This window comes from Octopus bimaculoides, chromosome 23 (genome assembly GCF_001194135.2).
Source record: "Octopus bimaculoides isolate UCB-OBI-ISO-001 chromosome 23, ASM119413v2, whole genome shotgun sequence".
Classification (NCBI taxonomy): domain Eukaryota; kingdom Metazoa; phylum Mollusca; class Cephalopoda; order Octopoda; family Octopodidae; genus Octopus; species Octopus bimaculoides.
In genome coordinates this window covers 128,369-145,877 of record NC_069003.1, presented here as the reverse complement: position 1 = coordinate 145,877, position 17,509 = coordinate 128,369, and the positions used below count along the sequence as shown (strand labels likewise).

Below are 17,509 nucleotides of genomic sequence, written 5' to 3'. Positions count from 1 at the left end.
GGGTTAGGGTTAGGTATCATTCCCGAAGGAGTGGTTAACTATCTTCGTTTTCTCTTAGATCCACGAATTATTAAATGGTTGCTTGTAAAGAAACGGAAACTTTAAAGAAGCGAATGTAAAATAAACATTTCGATGTAATTGAGTTAAGTGGCGCGAAAGAAATTTTAAGGAATTGACCATAGTATTCTTTCAGAAACCGAAATTGTAGAAGAATTCATTGCAAAATTTTACTGACATAAGTTAGAAAAATGGACGAAATGGAGAATACAATAGAAAAAGAATTATAAAAGTATTTATTTAAATATCATTACAATTAGAAAAGTTCGGTTTAATAATGAAAACATTTTGAAAAGAAACAAAGAATACAGAACAAGGTTGAGGGATGAACTTAAGAAGAAGGTGTTGACTCAAAATTGACACCGTTAGAAAAAAGTTCCAGATCATAGAAAGTATTTTATATAACATCATTTTATGGTCAACGCCTATTTTTTTCTCGCGGTCGTGCAGTCGTTATGTATAGTCATCTGGTTTTATATAGAATTCGAATAACTACCAACGATAATAGTTTGTGTAAAATGTGCTCCGATGTGCAAGTATATACGAAAGCAACAAAAATGAATCCTTTCTGGTAAAGTCAACGAGAGTTACGTTCCTTGACTCAATGTCGACCCACGATGTTTTTCTGTTGTTATTGATACGAGTCTTCTTTTGGAAGTTATAACTTACAAATGAATATATTGATATTCCCAGTTTGGAAAATTGCCAAGCCTACAAACTTGTTTGCTTCGCCTTTCGTGTTAACAGCCTACCATTCTCGCGCAAACAGAGTAAAACGACTCCTTCAGGAGATGCCAAAAGCACAGCCAACGAAAGAGAAACTTCGACATGTGCGTTACAGGGAACAGATCGGAGGTAAATTACCAATTCCTGGCAAAATAGAGTTAGAAGTCATCGGTAGCGGTGGTTATGGCACACCCCGGTCTGTGATACTGTCAACTGATCATGTGCGGTAAGTAAAGGGAATTATAACTAATTGCTTGCAAAAAAACAACCTTGGAGTCTCAACCTTTTAGAAATAACAGCCAAATCTACTTCCTATCACACCTTACTCTTTTAAAACGGTAGGGACACATTGGACTGTAGTTTGACACATGCAAATGTGCAGAAAGATCAGAAACAGTCTTTGGTGGTAGAGTTGTTTGGTTTTTTTTCTCTATACGCACGAAATATATTTTGGTGTCTTTCTATCCACTTCAGTTGAACTCCATATCTCCTATATGTATGTGGGAAGGCCAGACTTAGTCGTAATGTAAAGGTTCACATTTAACAGAAAGAATTTAATTAAATACTGCCTTTAGTCAGCGATTAGTTTCGAAGATTGCGTTTTAGATAATGGTAAATGTAGAGAAGCACGGAAATACTTGAAATACCGTGACGAAAACCAAATAAGTTTTATAGAACACAAACATTTCGTAAACTTATAAATATTTCATTAGAAACGGCAGTGACAAAAACCCCCATTAATCTTAAAGTAGAATAAGGTAAACGAAAGCGTAGAAACAACTTTATAAAACCTGGTGGAGGTAAAGAATACGTACACCACCCGTATTCGGCGTAACAAACCCCCTAAACCTAACCCTAACCACCAGGTGTACGTAATCTTTACTTTCGTTTAAAAACACTCATTTTAAGTTGTAATGATACTGCGATACTTACCACTTCGTTTTAAAACCAGATTTATAACAACAAGAAAGAAACACATTTAGGTAATTTAGAAGTTTTAATGACGAGGAAAGATGCAATTTTTTTTTTGTCTCTCGTTACGTTGCGCCACAGAAATCTGGAAATATATGACTGAATTGTTTATCATCTCGGGTATCATATATTCTTTCAAAATTTCTCTTCAGCCAAGTAGAACATTACTGATCAAGCTATAAACTGATGACATTCAGTGATATGTAAAAAGTTAGATATCTCACTAAACTCTTGCAAAATCTTGATTGTATTGAAGATTTATTGAAGTATTTAAGCAATTTATTCATTTTTTAAATAATCATTTGAGAGGCTAAACTCTAATTTTCTACATATTGTTCTGCTCATCTACAAATATTGAAGCTCATGGTTTAGAAAATTTAGAAAAGTAGTTTATTTACTTGACCATTGAATCTGCTTTGTGATGAGTCTTTTACTGTATTTTTATTTTACTTTTATCTTTTGATTGTAGATATTTATTTAATTGTGGAGAAGGAACTCAGAGGATTGCATCAGAACATAAGTAAGTGTATTTTTTTTTTTTTTAAATTTAAATCGCATGAAGGTCGACTTCTCTTTTCATCCTTATGAATTTGATAAAATAAAGTACCATCCAGTTACTGGTTGATGTACTTTAACTGTCCCTCCTCACTTTGTTTGAGGCTTTGTGATATTTTAGGTGTGCCATAAAACATTTGTAGGGAGCAAAAAGGACAAAAAGTGTTTCCTCAAGTATGGTTTGTGGTGAATCTCCATCATTTAAGATGAGAGTTTACTCATTTAAGGAACTGTGCCTTAATCAGTAAGTAGCTGAGTATTCCACAGACATATGAATATAATTCTCAGTCATAATCAGTATTAGACAGTGTGTGGCAAAGCTGTACCTTTTGAATTATGGATACAATCTGCCTAGCAGGATTCTCTACAGTTTCTATCTCTCCAATTTCACACACAGGGTATGGGTTGACTGGAAGCAAATGATATTTGCCCAAGAAGCCATGCAGTGGAAATGTATCCCAAAGATACAACAGGATAAAATTGAGACTACTGGAAACATTAGAAGTAATGCCATAAGCATTTCTACGAAGATGTAAACTACTTTCAGATGAAACTGGTGGAATTCGGATGGATGATGAGAATTTTCAATGTTGTTTTTGAAATTGAATTTATTAGTGGCCAAAATATTATGTCTTTCTTTTGCTGTTTTGCTTTCTAATGTTTCATTTTTTTTTTCTTCTTCTTTTTGAAAGATTTAAATTATCACGGTTAGAGAATGTTTTCATCACGCATAATAGCTGGAACAATATTGGAGGTCTTCTTGGTATGTGGAACCATTTTTTAGATTTATGTATTCTGAATTCATGTTATTTTTTCTTTAAAAAAAAAACTGTATTTCATATATTTTGGATACATTGTTCAATCTGTCTATTCTAGAATTACGACTCTCTAGAATTCTTTTTCTGCATATGTTTTCTTCACCATCCAATCCACATCAAATGTTTGAATTGGAGTAGCTCTCTTCCCCATGCCTAGTCCTCGACTGAAAGATCCATTTGGGTTATGCCAAGAGTCTCACCTAGGAGATCCATTTGGTTGACACCAACATCTGGATCAAGCCACCTGACACAGAAGTACCCTGTATTCCTGAGTGTTTTATGAAGCAACTAAAAGGGTTGGTATCTAGGACATCCAGCTGTAAAATGTTACCTCAAGAAAAATACATTTGACTTAGCATGGAAAAGCAGGCATCAAAAGCAATGACAATCATTATTTACAATTGATGGATATTTGTCCTCATCTTGTTTGTTGTTAACACGTTTCAGCTGATATACTTTCCAGCCTTCATCAGGTGTCTTGATGAAGGCTGAACAGTATATCAGCCAAAACGTTGTGTTAACACCAAACAAGATGAGGACAAATATCCATCAATTTTAAATAATGTACATAATTCCTCATCTCTTAGATATAGAACTGAATCATGAAGATGTGGTAGTGCTGGTTTGACCAACTGGAATCCCAGAATTCTAACTGGAATTCATTGTTCAGTTAGCTTTTGATTAAGATTTTAATTTAAAATGTGAGCATTTTAATTTTTCGCTAAATTTCTGAAATGAGTTATCAATATTATGCGCTGATTTATTCATGTTAATATCACCATCTTAGTTTTTATAGTTACAGCATTTTGACTGTTGTATTCTCTGGTTTTCTTCAGGTGTCTGTTGTATTTGGTAATGTTCTTAGAATTTCAAACACTTTGCTTTATGCAGTGTGAACATGTAACCAACATCATAATACGAAATATCCCTGGCATGTGTAATGAATGGGATGAGAACTTTATCAAATATGACAGATCCCTGAAGAAGGCTGAAGGCGACAATGGTTGATGATTTGTGACTAAAACAACCAAGAAAAAAACACTCGTCTAAATATATCCGTGGACAGTAAGGAACACTTCAGAAAATTTGTTTACTTGTATTTTTAGGTTTGGCCCTGACTCTTGAAGCAATTAATGTACCTAAGATCACAGTTCATGGGCCTCTTAAAGTGGTAAGATGGTATTTTATGCTGCTTCTAATAATAAATTTCTCTTCTATTCCAATGGAATATATATCTAGCAGAATTGCTGGTCCTTTTGGATTATAAAATATTTTGGTTGTTCTCTGGTGCATGTCAGCCTGATACACTGCTACAAAGTAATATCTGACAAGTGATGGACTCAATAAAATGAAATGAAATATCTCATAGCTCTTTCAGTCCTCAATCAAATCGTCCAACCCATGCTAGCATGGAAAGCAGACGTTAAATGATGATGATTTCTAATAAAATATAGTCTTACATGTTTCAATTAAATTTGGAAATAATCAAGAATTTGGAAGATTTAATGAAATAGTTATTTTTTTTTAATTATTAGGCTAATGTTTAGGACATAACAAAAGATTTTTCATAAAATTATGATGAAAGGTTTTCATTTAAATAGGAATACTTAAAAAATTAGTGGGTTTGTATTATAGAAGCAGAGGTGATAACAAAAATGTTAATGGTGTTTTATCACTGAAGGCTTTGGGCTTTGATTTAGTGTTTTAGCTCAAGTCATCTTTGTGAGGTATGTTCCACTTCAGGCTGTTTGCCATGGCTGGAATCACTTCAGTGCTAAAGTCTCTGCTCCTTACAACTTGCTACTTGCATATCGGTCTTTTGGCTCTTTTGATGAATCTAATTCTTTTTATGTTATTTCTTCTGCTTTCTGACAATCTTCCAAAATAAGACATCAATATAGTTTGTCCTCATTACATCGTCCAACGCATACTAGCATGGGAAGTGGACATTAAATGATGATGATGATGATGATACACTGAAGAATCCAAACTTTAGCAAATCTTTAGAACTATCTCATTTCTTTTTCTTTTTTTTGTTATCTTCATTGTTATGTCTTTAACTGAAATGTAATTAGACTTTTTATTCAAATCTAAAATCTTTTATCTGTTTTCCTTATGTCCATGTTTACCGTCTTTTCATTAGGAACAATCAATTCGAATGGCCAAAAGTTTTGCAGAGAATTCAAACATCTGTATAGGTAAGATTGCTTATAAGATATTCATTGAAATTTCTTTGATGAAAGTGGTCAACAAATAGAATGAAGATATTGACCACAAAAAAATTAATCCTGTTGGTGTTTGCCATCTTCTTCTTTGAGGTTCACTTTACCTTTCTGCTTTTTGGGGTTGATGAAATAAATACCAGTCAAATACTGGGGTCGATGTAATCGACTATCCCCCTCCCCACCAAATTTCAAGCCTTTAACCTTCTGTAGAAAAGATTATTATTATTTCTTATTTCTTATTACTAAATCTCCTTTTTCATGTCAATCTACTCAGTTTTACTCTTCTTCAATCTTTATGGTCTTGCTTGTCAGGGTTAGAAATCATTTTTATTTGCACTTTGAATGCTTTCTGTTTTTTTTTTTTTCTTCTGTAGAAAAACGTGAAGCTGATATGGGTATTTATGAAGACACTGCTTTTAAGATAGAATATGTTTCCCTTCTACCAAATGCCATTGCAACAGAAAGAGCTAAGATGTGTAAACTAAAAGAAAACTTGACCGAAAACAGTGACCCAGGTAAGAAAGAATGAAATATTGTCAACTTTCAGGGGAAAAGAATTGTTAAAACATTTCAAACGTTACTCCATGAAATTTGTTTTATCATTTTTACATTGGCTGATTACATTGTTGTTATCTGAAGACATAACAACTGTATCGTCAAGTAAAAAGCTTTATCTAGCTTTCAGTTCAAATACAAACATCACTGGAGATAAGAAAGTTTCTTTTGTTTTTTAACTTCACCTTGGTATGAATATATGAAGGAGAGTATGGAGAAGGATTGGTGCTAGGGCTGAACATCACCTAATCTTCCTTACCTCCTCCTCCTCTATGTATCCCTTAACACTTGTTCATTCATTAGATTCACCATTGCACTCACTCTTCCATATTCTCTTCCCATCCACACAGACGGTTTTTCTTTTCTTATTAACTTCTGTTTGCCTTGTATCTTGAGGGTCCACATAAAATATCTCATCATCCCTATTTTTATCTCTTCTCCACTCCACCCTAATCAGCCCCTTGCAACTCTTCTAAAAGGAGCTCTACTTCTGAATACACCTGTGTTTTTGTGAAAAATCACAATTTCCATGTTTCACTTTTTTTTTCATTTCTTTATTCTTTTACTTTCACCAGTCATTGTCCAGTTGGCATAACTGGGGCTCTGTCATGAAGGGTTCAGTTGTACAAATTGCCCCCACAACTATATGTGCACACCATGATGATCTCATATCAAGATAAAAAGTGTATGGCCTTGCAAGTGGGGCCGAGTTAGAATTTTCTCTCGGTCAAATAGCCCCTCCCGCTCAAAATGTTCCTGAATAAGTGTTGTTTAAAGATGAATGAAATACCCATGTTTCCAGAGGTGAATTATTCAAACCTCTAAGAATCCCTGCACATGGCTAGGATACTCCTCCATTACTCCTTCTCATTCTCAGAGATGCACATATCGTCAGCCACCAAGGGACATGCTCAACTGGTTAAGGTCAAACAACTGACAAGCAAATCTGTGGTATTGAGCAGAATATTTGCTGTAGCCCATCTTTCACACTAAGACAAAACATGTACTTATTAACACTTTTCAATCAATAAAGATCAGAAGCCATGAGAGCCACTGCCTGGAACTGCGTCAGGGCTTTTATTATTAATATTAAGGATATTATTATTGACCTGATAATTTTAGGTATTTGGTAATCTGTGTTAGAATAGAGTGGAAGAATGAAGAGGAAGAGAAGAGATGAGGTTTTGGAAATCGAAAGGAAAACACCAATCCTGGGGCAACTTGGTCATTCATTCTCTTGAGATTGATGCAATAAATAGCCGTTTGCTAGTCCTGGGGGATGATATATAATTGTCATTTGAGGTTGTTTCATAGTACGGCCATGGCCCAGTGACTGAAAGCAGTAAAAAGAATGATGATGATGATGATGATGTTGTCAGTCTTTGCCGAAGGATTTACAGATCCATCTCAGATCTCATTTGGCTGAATAATATTAAATTCATTAAAAACTGAACGAATTGCCTAATGAGTTGCTTAACTACAGCAAAATGAATACTGTCATTAGTGTATCTAAATATTTAAATGTTATCGCACTTTAAAATTGTTCTTCATATCTTTTTGTTTATTAATTCATCTTTTTTGTGACATTTTCATGTAGTTTCTGCCTGCCTCTCTCTCTCTCTCTCTCTCTCTCTCTCTCTCTCATTTATTTGATCCCTTTCATTACAGCACCGCCTAAGAAAATGCGATTTTCTGTTGAAGAATTAGATGCTGCCATGGCCTTTATTTGTACAGTAAGTGAGGCTTTTTTCTTTTTTTATCTATGCAAAACATAGAAGGCATTTTTTAACAAAAAACGTATTTGCCAGGATTAGAATTATGGTTAAAACATAATGTTATTAGTGAGCAAAAAATAACTTGATGCATCAAATTCTAATATAATTTTGTTGTATAAACCTTCACATTCTTTAATAATTTCTGTAAAATTTTCGATTAAGGATTACATGTCTATGCAAATATCTGGGTGGAATAATAAATCTCTGCAAAAAATTATTGATTCTGTTTGATTTGATTTTATTATAAAATATAGGACGTGAGGCAAATGTAAAATGTTACTCCATGAAAGGGAGCCTTGAACTACAAGACGAAGTAGCAGCTGCTTCAAATTACTTCCCTTTGTCTTGAAAAAATGACACATTGGACAATGCTTGAAAATACGAAAAGTATATATTTTCATAGGACATTAACAATACATGCAAAATGGCATAAATTAGCTTGTGGTTTACATTCTCCCAAAATTTAATACCACTCTACAAGTATTGATGCCTGCCACACCAACTTTGATTATGATTTTGCTATTAGATGTGAATGCTGTGACAAGAAAATTAACAAAAAGTTTCTTCGTTTCCAGCCTCATCCTGCTCGGCGTCGATTGAATCTTGAGAAGTGTGTAGATCTTGGAGTTCCTGTGTAAGCACCAAAATGGGTTTTGTTCTTTTCACCTTCATCCTTCTTTATGCAAAAGGTTCAAACTTAATTATGTTTATTGTCAGTATGGGAACTTTGTAACCGTTTTGAAATATCCAACAAAAGCTGACTTTAAGATTTCATTCCTCTGATGGTTGTTGTTTTAAATGGAGTAGCTTTGATCAGCTCTAAGGAAGCAGATGAAATGTTTTGGTTTGGGTATCACTGGGTTTGTAGTTGAGACTACCTCAGCGTTAATTTATTCTGCGAGCATATGGAACACATGCAGTATCTGACCCTTCCCTGCTTAGATAGACACAAGATGTTTGAGGGTCAGGTGATTGGTCAATACATCAATCCCATTACCTGACAAGAATTATAATTTGTTAGCCCCATAAGGATGAAAGGAGGTAAAGTTGATCTCAGTGGTATTTGAACTTAGAATATAAAGAACCAGAACAAATACTTCAAGGTATTTTGCCCAATATTCTAATGAAATAATAATAATAATAATAATAGTTTCAAATTTTGGCTCAAAGCCAGCAATTTCTGTGAGGGGATAAGTCTCTTACATTGACCCCGGTGTTCAACTGGTACATATTTTATTGGTCCTGAAAGAATGAAAGGCAAAGTTGAGCTCAGTGGAATTTGAATTCAAAACATGAAGATGGATGAAATGCTGCTAAGCACTTTGCCTGCCACCATGCTAATGATTCTGTCAGCTCTTTGCCTTACTACTACTTGTAATAATAATAATAATAATAATAATGAGAAGAACTACCACTACTACTGCTTATGAAGCAAAAACAAATCACTGCACATCCTGAAGGCGCACAAAACTGCTTGATAGTGCAGTGAAAGCATGCAATTAATCATTTAGTGATGTAGATTCATTCAGCTTTGTCATCCCTCATACAAATATTAAATTTTTCTGGTTAAGCTGACAAAATTATGATAATGTGCACCCCACCCATACATTCTTGGAATTATAAATGACCTCCTCCATTTGCTGTGGTTAGGGTTAGGGTTAGGTATATGCAGTCTTTCAGTAGAGTTAGATGTCTCAGCTACAGATGCAATCTTACAGTTTTGATGTTAAACAAACTGATGTTGCTTCATATTTACTCTTGCTTGATTCTTTTACTTTAAACATGAAAAGCCATTTTACTGAAGTGAAATTAAAATTCATTTATTCTCTCTTTTTCTCTTTTCTTACAGAGGGCCACTTCTGGGAATTTTAAAGAATGAAACCTCTGTGACGCTAGATAATGGAACTGTGGTAAGCGTGAGGCTTGAATGATTTCATTGTTATATGAAGTACAGTAGCTGCTGTTTTCTAGTTGCAGATCAATCCTATCATTTAAATATTTCCCATTAATATTATTTGTTAAATTTATTGAATTTATTAAAATTCTTCATCAGATTCATCCTGATCAAGTACTTAGTGAAGTTGAGAAGCCATATTCTTTATTGGGTGAGTTGTTTGCTATTTATATAACTATTTATATTACATCTGCTAGTAATAGAGATCTCAGCACATTTTTATCATGTCTTGAAGGGACTTAAAAGATAGATGTTAAGTTCCTGATTAGCATGGGTTGGTCGAGTTTTCTGTGCGGTAACATCATTAATTGTTATGATCTTTTGAGTTGGATCTTGTCACTCATCCCAAGACCTCCTCAAACTTCCTCTTCTAGAACTACTGTCTCCTAACAGCTCATGACATTTATTTTACCTCACCCTCACTGTTCATTCACATCACATGTCTATACCAATACAACAATCTCTTTTTCACACATTGGCTGATGGCTTAAATACTCAATTAATCTCCTGATCTTCATGCAGGCCAACGCTACACATCAAACTAACATGCTTGCATTATTTTTCAATAGCTTCTTCATGTTTTTCATGTCTGTGCCATGTCTCATCCTTTCTTTTATAAACACAAGGTCTGAAATTTTGTGGGAGAGGGAACTAGTCGATTACATTGACCCCAGTATTTCACTGGTACTTAATTATCGACCCCAACAGGATCAACGGCAAAGTTGGTCTCAGCAAAGTTTCAACTTAGAATGTAAAGATGGACAACATGCTGCTAAGCCTTTTTTCCTGGCCAACAATTCTGCCATCTTAATAAGAATAATGTCAACAACAAATGACAACAATAGAATTTATTCATATTTGTTATTTTATAAGGAATAATTCATATTTTAAACATCTGTTTTGTATCTTTTTTTTCTTTTTTTAATATTGATATATATATTTTTTTTCGACCCTTAGTTCTTGAATGCCCTAATATCAACTACTTGGATGCCCTTTTATCAAGTGAGTCCCTTGCTTCATTGCAAGTTGAAAATGATGACCAGCGCCTACCTGCTGATGTTGTGGTGCATATGTCTGGTGTGGAAGTAATTTCACATCCCAAATACCAAAAATGGATGAAAAGGTAGGGAAAAAATCGAAATCCTCCATTTGTTTATCATATTAAGCTTTGCTTGAAGCATTCCTTGTTTCACAGGCTGTGCTCCATTTTCATTATTTGATAATAAATATTAACAGCCCTGTCATTCATGTCATTTTATTATGTGACAACCCTGAATAATTTTGTTTTTGAATAGCATTGAAGTGGTTCAGTGACCACAAGGTTAAAGTGTTATACTTCTGTCTTGCTACTGGACTATGACTAGCTACTTCAGACTTCCAGTATAGCTATTGCAATGTGTATCTGTGCAAGGCATGCAACACTATGCTGCATATTTTATTTGATTGACAACAAATTCCTATTTTCTGTCCAATTATGAAGACAATTGTTGCACCAATAAGCTGTTGTCCAAACTTTCGAAATTTCTCCCACCCATGCTCACATGGAAAATGGATATATAGCTGAGACAAAGAAAAACTGAAGGAATCCTGCTCACCAATGGTGCTACTATTCAAACAAAAGCATAATTATAAAATGTTCATGTAGCACAAGGTTTTTGTCCAACATGCGACTGATTTTGTCATCCATATCTTTTCAGGTTTCCCAGCAGCACAAGCCATCTCATTGTGAATGAAAGCACCAGCTCTGTGGCTAACTTTGGTTCTTACAAAATCCAGGCCATGTTGAATCTACTCAGTCCCACGATCTTTCCATTGCTTTATCACCAACGACCTGAGAATTCAAAGGCAACAACAGTGAATGACTCGGCTTCAGAAGACAGTGTCCAACTGGCCAGCACGAATCTGAAATTCTTTGTACGACCACGGAAAGGGTTCAATTAGTTAGTAATCAATTCTCTTCGGCCCTTTTCACACTTTCTTCCTCTTTGTTCACTTTTCTTTTAAATCCTTGTTGCTCACTTCTCTTTCCCTCATTTACTTCTCTGCCCCTCTTTTGCCTTAATTTCTCTCTCTCTCCTCACCTCTCCCATCTCTTATCTGCTTCTTTCTGTTTCTGCCTCCTACTTTCACTCATCTTTGCTCTTCCTTCTACTTCTTCTTTTTCTGAATTACTTACATCATCCCAAAAGGCTTAAACGTAACCATAGCAACCTAATACTTATTTCACTGATCTCTCTCTCTCTTTATCAAATGATTCAGTTTTATATTTTGATGCAAAAGGATGCAACTTCACCCCCCACCTCCACACACCCAAGCAATCAGAAAAGCAATTGTCTTTCTGTAGATTGCAACTAGCAATATGCCACTTGCAAGGCATTGGTTTACTTGAAGCTATAGTAGAAGATATTTGCCTGAGGAACCTTGCATTGGGATTGAACCCAGAACAACATAGTCACAAGGTGGACTTCTTAACCATGCCTGAGCCTAGGGTTTTAATTTTAATTCTATTTTTTCATGTTTGAATTTCAGTGACCAATGTTTAGAGTTGAATAATGCTGAGTTCATAAGAGAGGCTTGGAAAATGAAAGGTTTTGAAAAACAACTTCAAGAATTCCATGTAAAAGTTAAAGAACATTCACAGAATCTTGGTGAGTCCAGACAACATTTTGGATTCTTTTTGTAGACAACTTATTGAGTGATTGTATTCAAATACAATGCACTCCATCTTTGATGCAATAAAGTGGCTGATAGGAAGGACATTCTGGCAGCCCATCAGCTTAGTAATTAAATTATAGTGTAATATTCTGCCTCTTTCCAGGTCAGGTTAACCATTGTTCGTCCATCATTTGACGGGTTTTTATTGTTAAACCTGCTCAGCGTTCACTCATCTTATTTTTACCAAGTAAACTTGAAAGGAAAGAGAGTTTCAGTTGCTGACCACCAGACCATGAAACCTGTTCTAAAACCCATGATCTACTTCGAACTTTATCAAAGTAACTCCTCAGCTGATGCTGACCACCATTAGACATCTTGTTGTTTCGACCCCAGGCTGGCCCTGATCCAGCACACCTATCCTCATAGGAGTTCCATCCGTGACTATCCAGTTTTACCTCATCTTTTTTTTTTATTATTGTTTTGCTCCAACTCAGCTCTGATTTAAACAGACAAAGACATTCCAACCATGACCAATTCGTTTTCTCTTTTGTTTCTAACCTGAGCAACATTGTCGAACACGTCTGCTTTTCTTTTTGCTTTAAAGTAGTAAGGTATGATATGAGGCAGATTTGGCTGCCATTTTCTGTAGGTTTAGCTGTCATTTTATTCTATCTTATTGTATTTTTTTACTTTTGCTACAAGTTGTTACATTAACAGCAAACATGCAATAAGTTTTCCTTTTTCTCATCGTTTCAGAGAAACCTATGGCATCCAAAGGTCCTGAAATTTTGTTCTTAGGAACTGGTTCTTCAGTTCCAAGTAAACGGAGAAATGTTAGTGGTATCCTTGTTCAGATAGAGTAAGTACCCTTACAGCTATTCATACCTTGTGTATCAGCTCCCTTTTTAAGGGAAGCCTGAGAGACAATGCAAACAGATAGGGAGACAGATGAACAGTGAAAAAAAAAAAGATTGAGTCAAGGAAAATATCTTAAATCCTAACCATCTTTGGAAATTTCACAACTTCTTCCCTTTAAATTTTACTTTATTTTTTAAAGTTCTCTCTCTCTCTCTCTGAATGATCATAGTGCATTAAACTCTCTCTCTCTCTCTCTCTATATATATATATATATATATATATATATGTGTGTGTGTGTGTGTGTGTGTGTGTGTGTGTATAAAATTATCATCACTTTTATATCCACTTTCCTATACTAGCATGATTGGACAGGATCTTTTGAGGCAGTGTTTTACAGCTGGATGGTCTTCCCCTTACCAACTCTTTTGGATGCCTCTAATGAAATGCCGGGATATATTGTACCTATTCTAAAAACTGATACCTAAAACAAATTGAATATTATATTTATATTTGCTATTTAAGATCTACATGCTGTATTCGCTTCATTTTATTATTAATGTTTTTTAATACTATCCAGTTGATAATTCTACAAGTAAAGTTCAGGAGTTTGATTAAATTGAAGTACAAAAGTATTCAATACATAAAATAGTTTATATATTATTTCAGGTTGAAACTCTGAGTAGCAATGAAAGAAAAACTCAGCTTCACATGAAATGTGTGTGCATGTGTGAATACACACACACGTATTTAAAACTAGTAAATCACTCCATTATTTTACCCCTTGCATTTTCAAGCCTCAGTCAATAACCAGGAGATGGAGGAGTTCCATCAAATTGATTTTCTCTTAATGCACCACAACCTTCAGAAGGGACTCCGATCCATAAAGGCTGTGGAATGTTAGAGTTTCTCTATATGAATATTATTATTTGGATAAATTAACAAAATCAATTTCTCTCTTTGTCGATGGCTCTCCTCTAAAACATTGGATTTCACTAATTATAAACTTATCCATTCACGAATGTCTTTAATATTGTACATTATCTTTGGTGTAACTGCATCTCAGATGTGTTTGTCCTGTAGAACTTGTTTATGATGCAATCATGCTAAAGATCTCTTTCAGGATGGTGCAGTGACTAAGTTGGGAGCTGAAAATGTAAAATTGGTACAATCAAGTGAGAGTTTGGTCTTTGCATATATGATGTTCAGTGTTGGAACTGCAGCTGGCTGATGATCTCCATGGTGGACAAAACGAAAACCTTAATTGCCAATCAGGGTTAGCTTTTGTTTATAGTGCTGTGGTTCCACTGGTTGGAATATACTCAATGCAAACTCAATGAACATTGATACACACACTTATTGCCTTAACCTTATTCTAGTTTTGCTGTTCATTTTATTGTGTATTCTCTGAGGTAAAAATGCATTTTAAATGATAAATTTCAAACAAATTTAGCCTTCATCATTATTTTTTTCACTCTCTTCCAATCTTTTTGTTTTGTTTACAGGCCAGACAACTACATATTGTTAGACTGTGGTGAAGGAACTGCTGGTCAGCTTTATCGGCATTATGGTGAAGAAAATTCTGCCCACATCCTACGCAATCTAAAAGCCATTTTCATTTCTCATATGCATGCTGATCATCACATGGTATGTTCTTTCAATAAAATTTGTCAATTGTTTCTCTTATTAGTCATAATAATGCTTTTTTTGTTTATGTTACCATAACTTTCATACTTTTCTCGTCTTAACTTTTTCCAGAAAATCTAGGATTCCTATACTTGTCATGTCTTTTGCTAACCACATTGTTTCTTATAACAAATATTAATCAAAACAACCATTCTTAGGTGTAATGAATTCATTAAGCAGTGGCAATGCTTGTAGTCGTACTAGGTCTTGAACCACACATAACTGTAGTCCAAGAAGTTTTGTTGTTTGGGACCAAGAAACAAGAACCAAGCACTCTTTTGTGCAAGAAACAATGTTTAACCTAATTTTAGAATGAACTCCCTCTCAATGTTAACCATCACTCTGTTAGTTGAAAAAAAAATGACCTTAAAATGCTTATTATTGTAAACTTATCTTCATCTCCTTTCTCTAGTAAAGTCAACTTTACCTTTTGTATTTCTGAGAGTGGTGAGGCAATAAAATGTTGTACCAGTCAAATATTGCAGTTGACATAATCAATTATAACCGTTCCCAAAAATTTATGGTTGTCTGTTGAAGTAATAAATTAATTATCCAGATTCATATTTCTCAAGATAAGTCTTACTTTTGATTTAATTTTTAAACTGACAATATTTGATATTCTTTTTTTTTTTTTTTTTTTTTTAATCTTTTTCTGCATCCTTAGGGCTTGTTTGGTATTCTACGTGATCGTCAAAAATTTATCAAAAATTGTAAAGAAACTGTAAATCCTGTTCTGCTGCTTTCTCCAATTCAGATCAGACGATGGTTAAATTTCTACATGTCAAACATTGAGAACTTACAGCAGGCTGTGAAGTAAGTATTTTCCATAGAATGTAGCATCGTTATACTAACATTGAGAGGAATAACTGTAAAGTGCTTGACTGTTAGCTGTTGCCTAGTTTAACTTTACCATCTGTCCCTTGGGTACATTCAGTAGAATTCACTCTCCATCAAGTGTTAAGAAATTTGGTTCAGGAACATGTATTTCTGGAATCAATTCCACTGTAATGTGGCACTTTGGGCCAGTGTCTTCTACCATTGCCTGAGGTTGATTAATAACTTTTGAGTAGGATTTAGTTGAAAAAAACATTTCGGAAATTCTTTCTGTGTGTGTGTGTGTGTGTGACCTACTCTACTATAATGCAATGCATGTGGAAAATCAAGATGTCACATGCACCTGTAACAATAAAATACTACTGCTTCTCTCTTTTGTGGACGTCTAGAAAGTGTAGCATGGATGGGAACTGTTGCAATTCATGGTTTTCCAGTTACCCTTTCAGCTGCATCCTTTGTTGTTCTATAAAAAGTGGAGTCTTGATCTTGCCATACTGCTGTATGTCATCATTGTCATCATGATGAGGTACTGAAGAGGAAACCATAGAAATCAGTGATCAATGAATGAAGTTCAAAGAATTAGGGGGAAATATTAGCTTGCATGAAAATAGATGAAGTTTGGGAAGAAGAAGAAGAGCATACAGCTAGAAAAATCTCAACTAAATTTTGACTGATCCATTCAAGCATGGAAAAGTGGATGTTAAACCTATCATGTATTTCTATATATACTGTTTTTTTGTCTTCACTTTCAGGTTAATTCCTCTGCAGAGTATATTACCTCATCAATCAGAAGTGAATAGAGAAATGCTCACAGAAGTTCTAAATGCCTTACAATTGTCAAAGGTAAGAGAATCTCTGGCATTACGAATTGTTTTTCTTACTACTACTACTACTACTACTTTTGTTACTTGTGAATAATGTATATTGGTATATGACTCTTGAATCTGTGTGCTTCCCTGTGTTATCTTTGATGTTTCTATGTATGATGAAGTACGCTACCTAAATGTTTATACGTTAAAATATTTCACCTGTATCATCATCATCATCGTTGTTTAATCTCCATGTTGCATGGAGGTATGAGTTGGACAGTTAGACATGATCAAGTAAGACTACATTGTGCTCCACTGTTTGCTTTGACATCGTTTCTATAGTCGGGTGTCCTTCCTAATGCCCACCACTTTGAGAGTGTAAACTGGATATCTTTTGGTGATTGCAGTTTGCAAGACAAAGATTTCCTTTTCTTGAGCAGAGCTACAGTAGAAAGGGTGGTGGCTTTATGCTTTGAGATGAGGGGGTTAAAATATGAAAAATGGGGCCAGCTACATGATTACTCACATTAGAAGAGAGGATGGGAGTGACCGGGGTGACAGATTGGGCAAGTGTCTTCTATAGCCTTGGGCCTACAGAGTTGAATTAATTTTGTAATACTTCATTTCTCTCTCATCTGTACAGTGCAGTATGAACTGACATTTCTGAATCACTTAAAGTTTTCTTTTACTCTTTTTCCAGTTTGTCCCTGTTGAGGTTGACCACTGTAAAAATGCATTTGGAGTAGTTTTAGCTCATACCTCTGACTGGTCAGTAGTCTATTCTGGAGACACAATGCCCTGTGAACGGCTCATTAATGCTGGTTAGTTACTTATTTCTATCTCTTATAAGCATGGCTGCATGGTAAAGAAGTCTGCTTCCCAATCACATAGTTTCAAGTTCAGTTCCACTCGGTGGCACTTTGGACAAGTGTCTTCTACATAACTCTGGGCTATCAAATCCACTCTTATGAGTGGATTTGGTAGATAGAAACTGAAAAAGGCTCATTATATATATATATATTATATATATATA

General features: G+C 34.8%; 1 protein-coding gene across 2 annotated transcripts in view; it reads left to right on the top strand.

Annotated features, from left to right (window-relative positions):
- Positions 1-426: 426 nt before the first annotated feature.
- The window catches only part of LOC106879460 (zinc phosphodiesterase ELAC protein 2), a 20,897-nt gene continuing 3,814 nt past the window's right edge, over positions 427-17,509 (top strand). Inside the window, exons 1-18 of one of the 2 annotated variants that reach the window (XM_014929023.2) lie at positions 427-1,009; positions 2,225-2,275; positions 3,003-3,073; positions 4,235-4,299; positions 5,272-5,326; positions 5,728-5,868; positions 7,577-7,641; positions 8,259-8,317; positions 9,533-9,593; positions 9,737-9,788; positions 10,595-10,760; positions 11,335-11,577; positions 12,167-12,285; positions 13,049-13,151; positions 14,653-14,794; positions 15,588-15,646; positions 16,420-16,510; positions 17,177-17,297. In XM_014929023.2, coding sequence (XP_014784509.1) covers positions 729-1,009; positions 2,225-2,275; positions 3,003-3,073; positions 4,235-4,299; positions 5,272-5,326; positions 5,728-5,868; positions 7,577-7,641; positions 8,259-8,317; positions 9,533-9,593; positions 9,737-9,788; positions 10,595-10,760; positions 11,335-11,577; positions 12,167-12,285; positions 13,049-13,151; positions 14,653-14,794; positions 15,588-15,646; positions 16,420-16,510; positions 17,177-17,297 — 1,945 coding nt within the window. In that variant the 5' untranslated portion in view covers positions 427-728. Of the gene's footprint in view, positions 1,010-2,224; positions 2,276-3,002; positions 3,074-4,234; positions 4,300-5,271; positions 5,327-5,727; positions 5,869-7,576; positions 7,642-8,258; positions 8,318-9,532; positions 9,594-9,736; positions 9,789-10,594; positions 10,761-11,334; positions 11,578-12,166; positions 12,286-13,048; positions 13,152-14,652; positions 14,795-15,497; positions 15,647-16,419; positions 16,511-17,176; positions 17,298-17,509 lie in introns of both variants that reach the window. The other variant, XM_014929022.2, reaches the window with a different exon arrangement.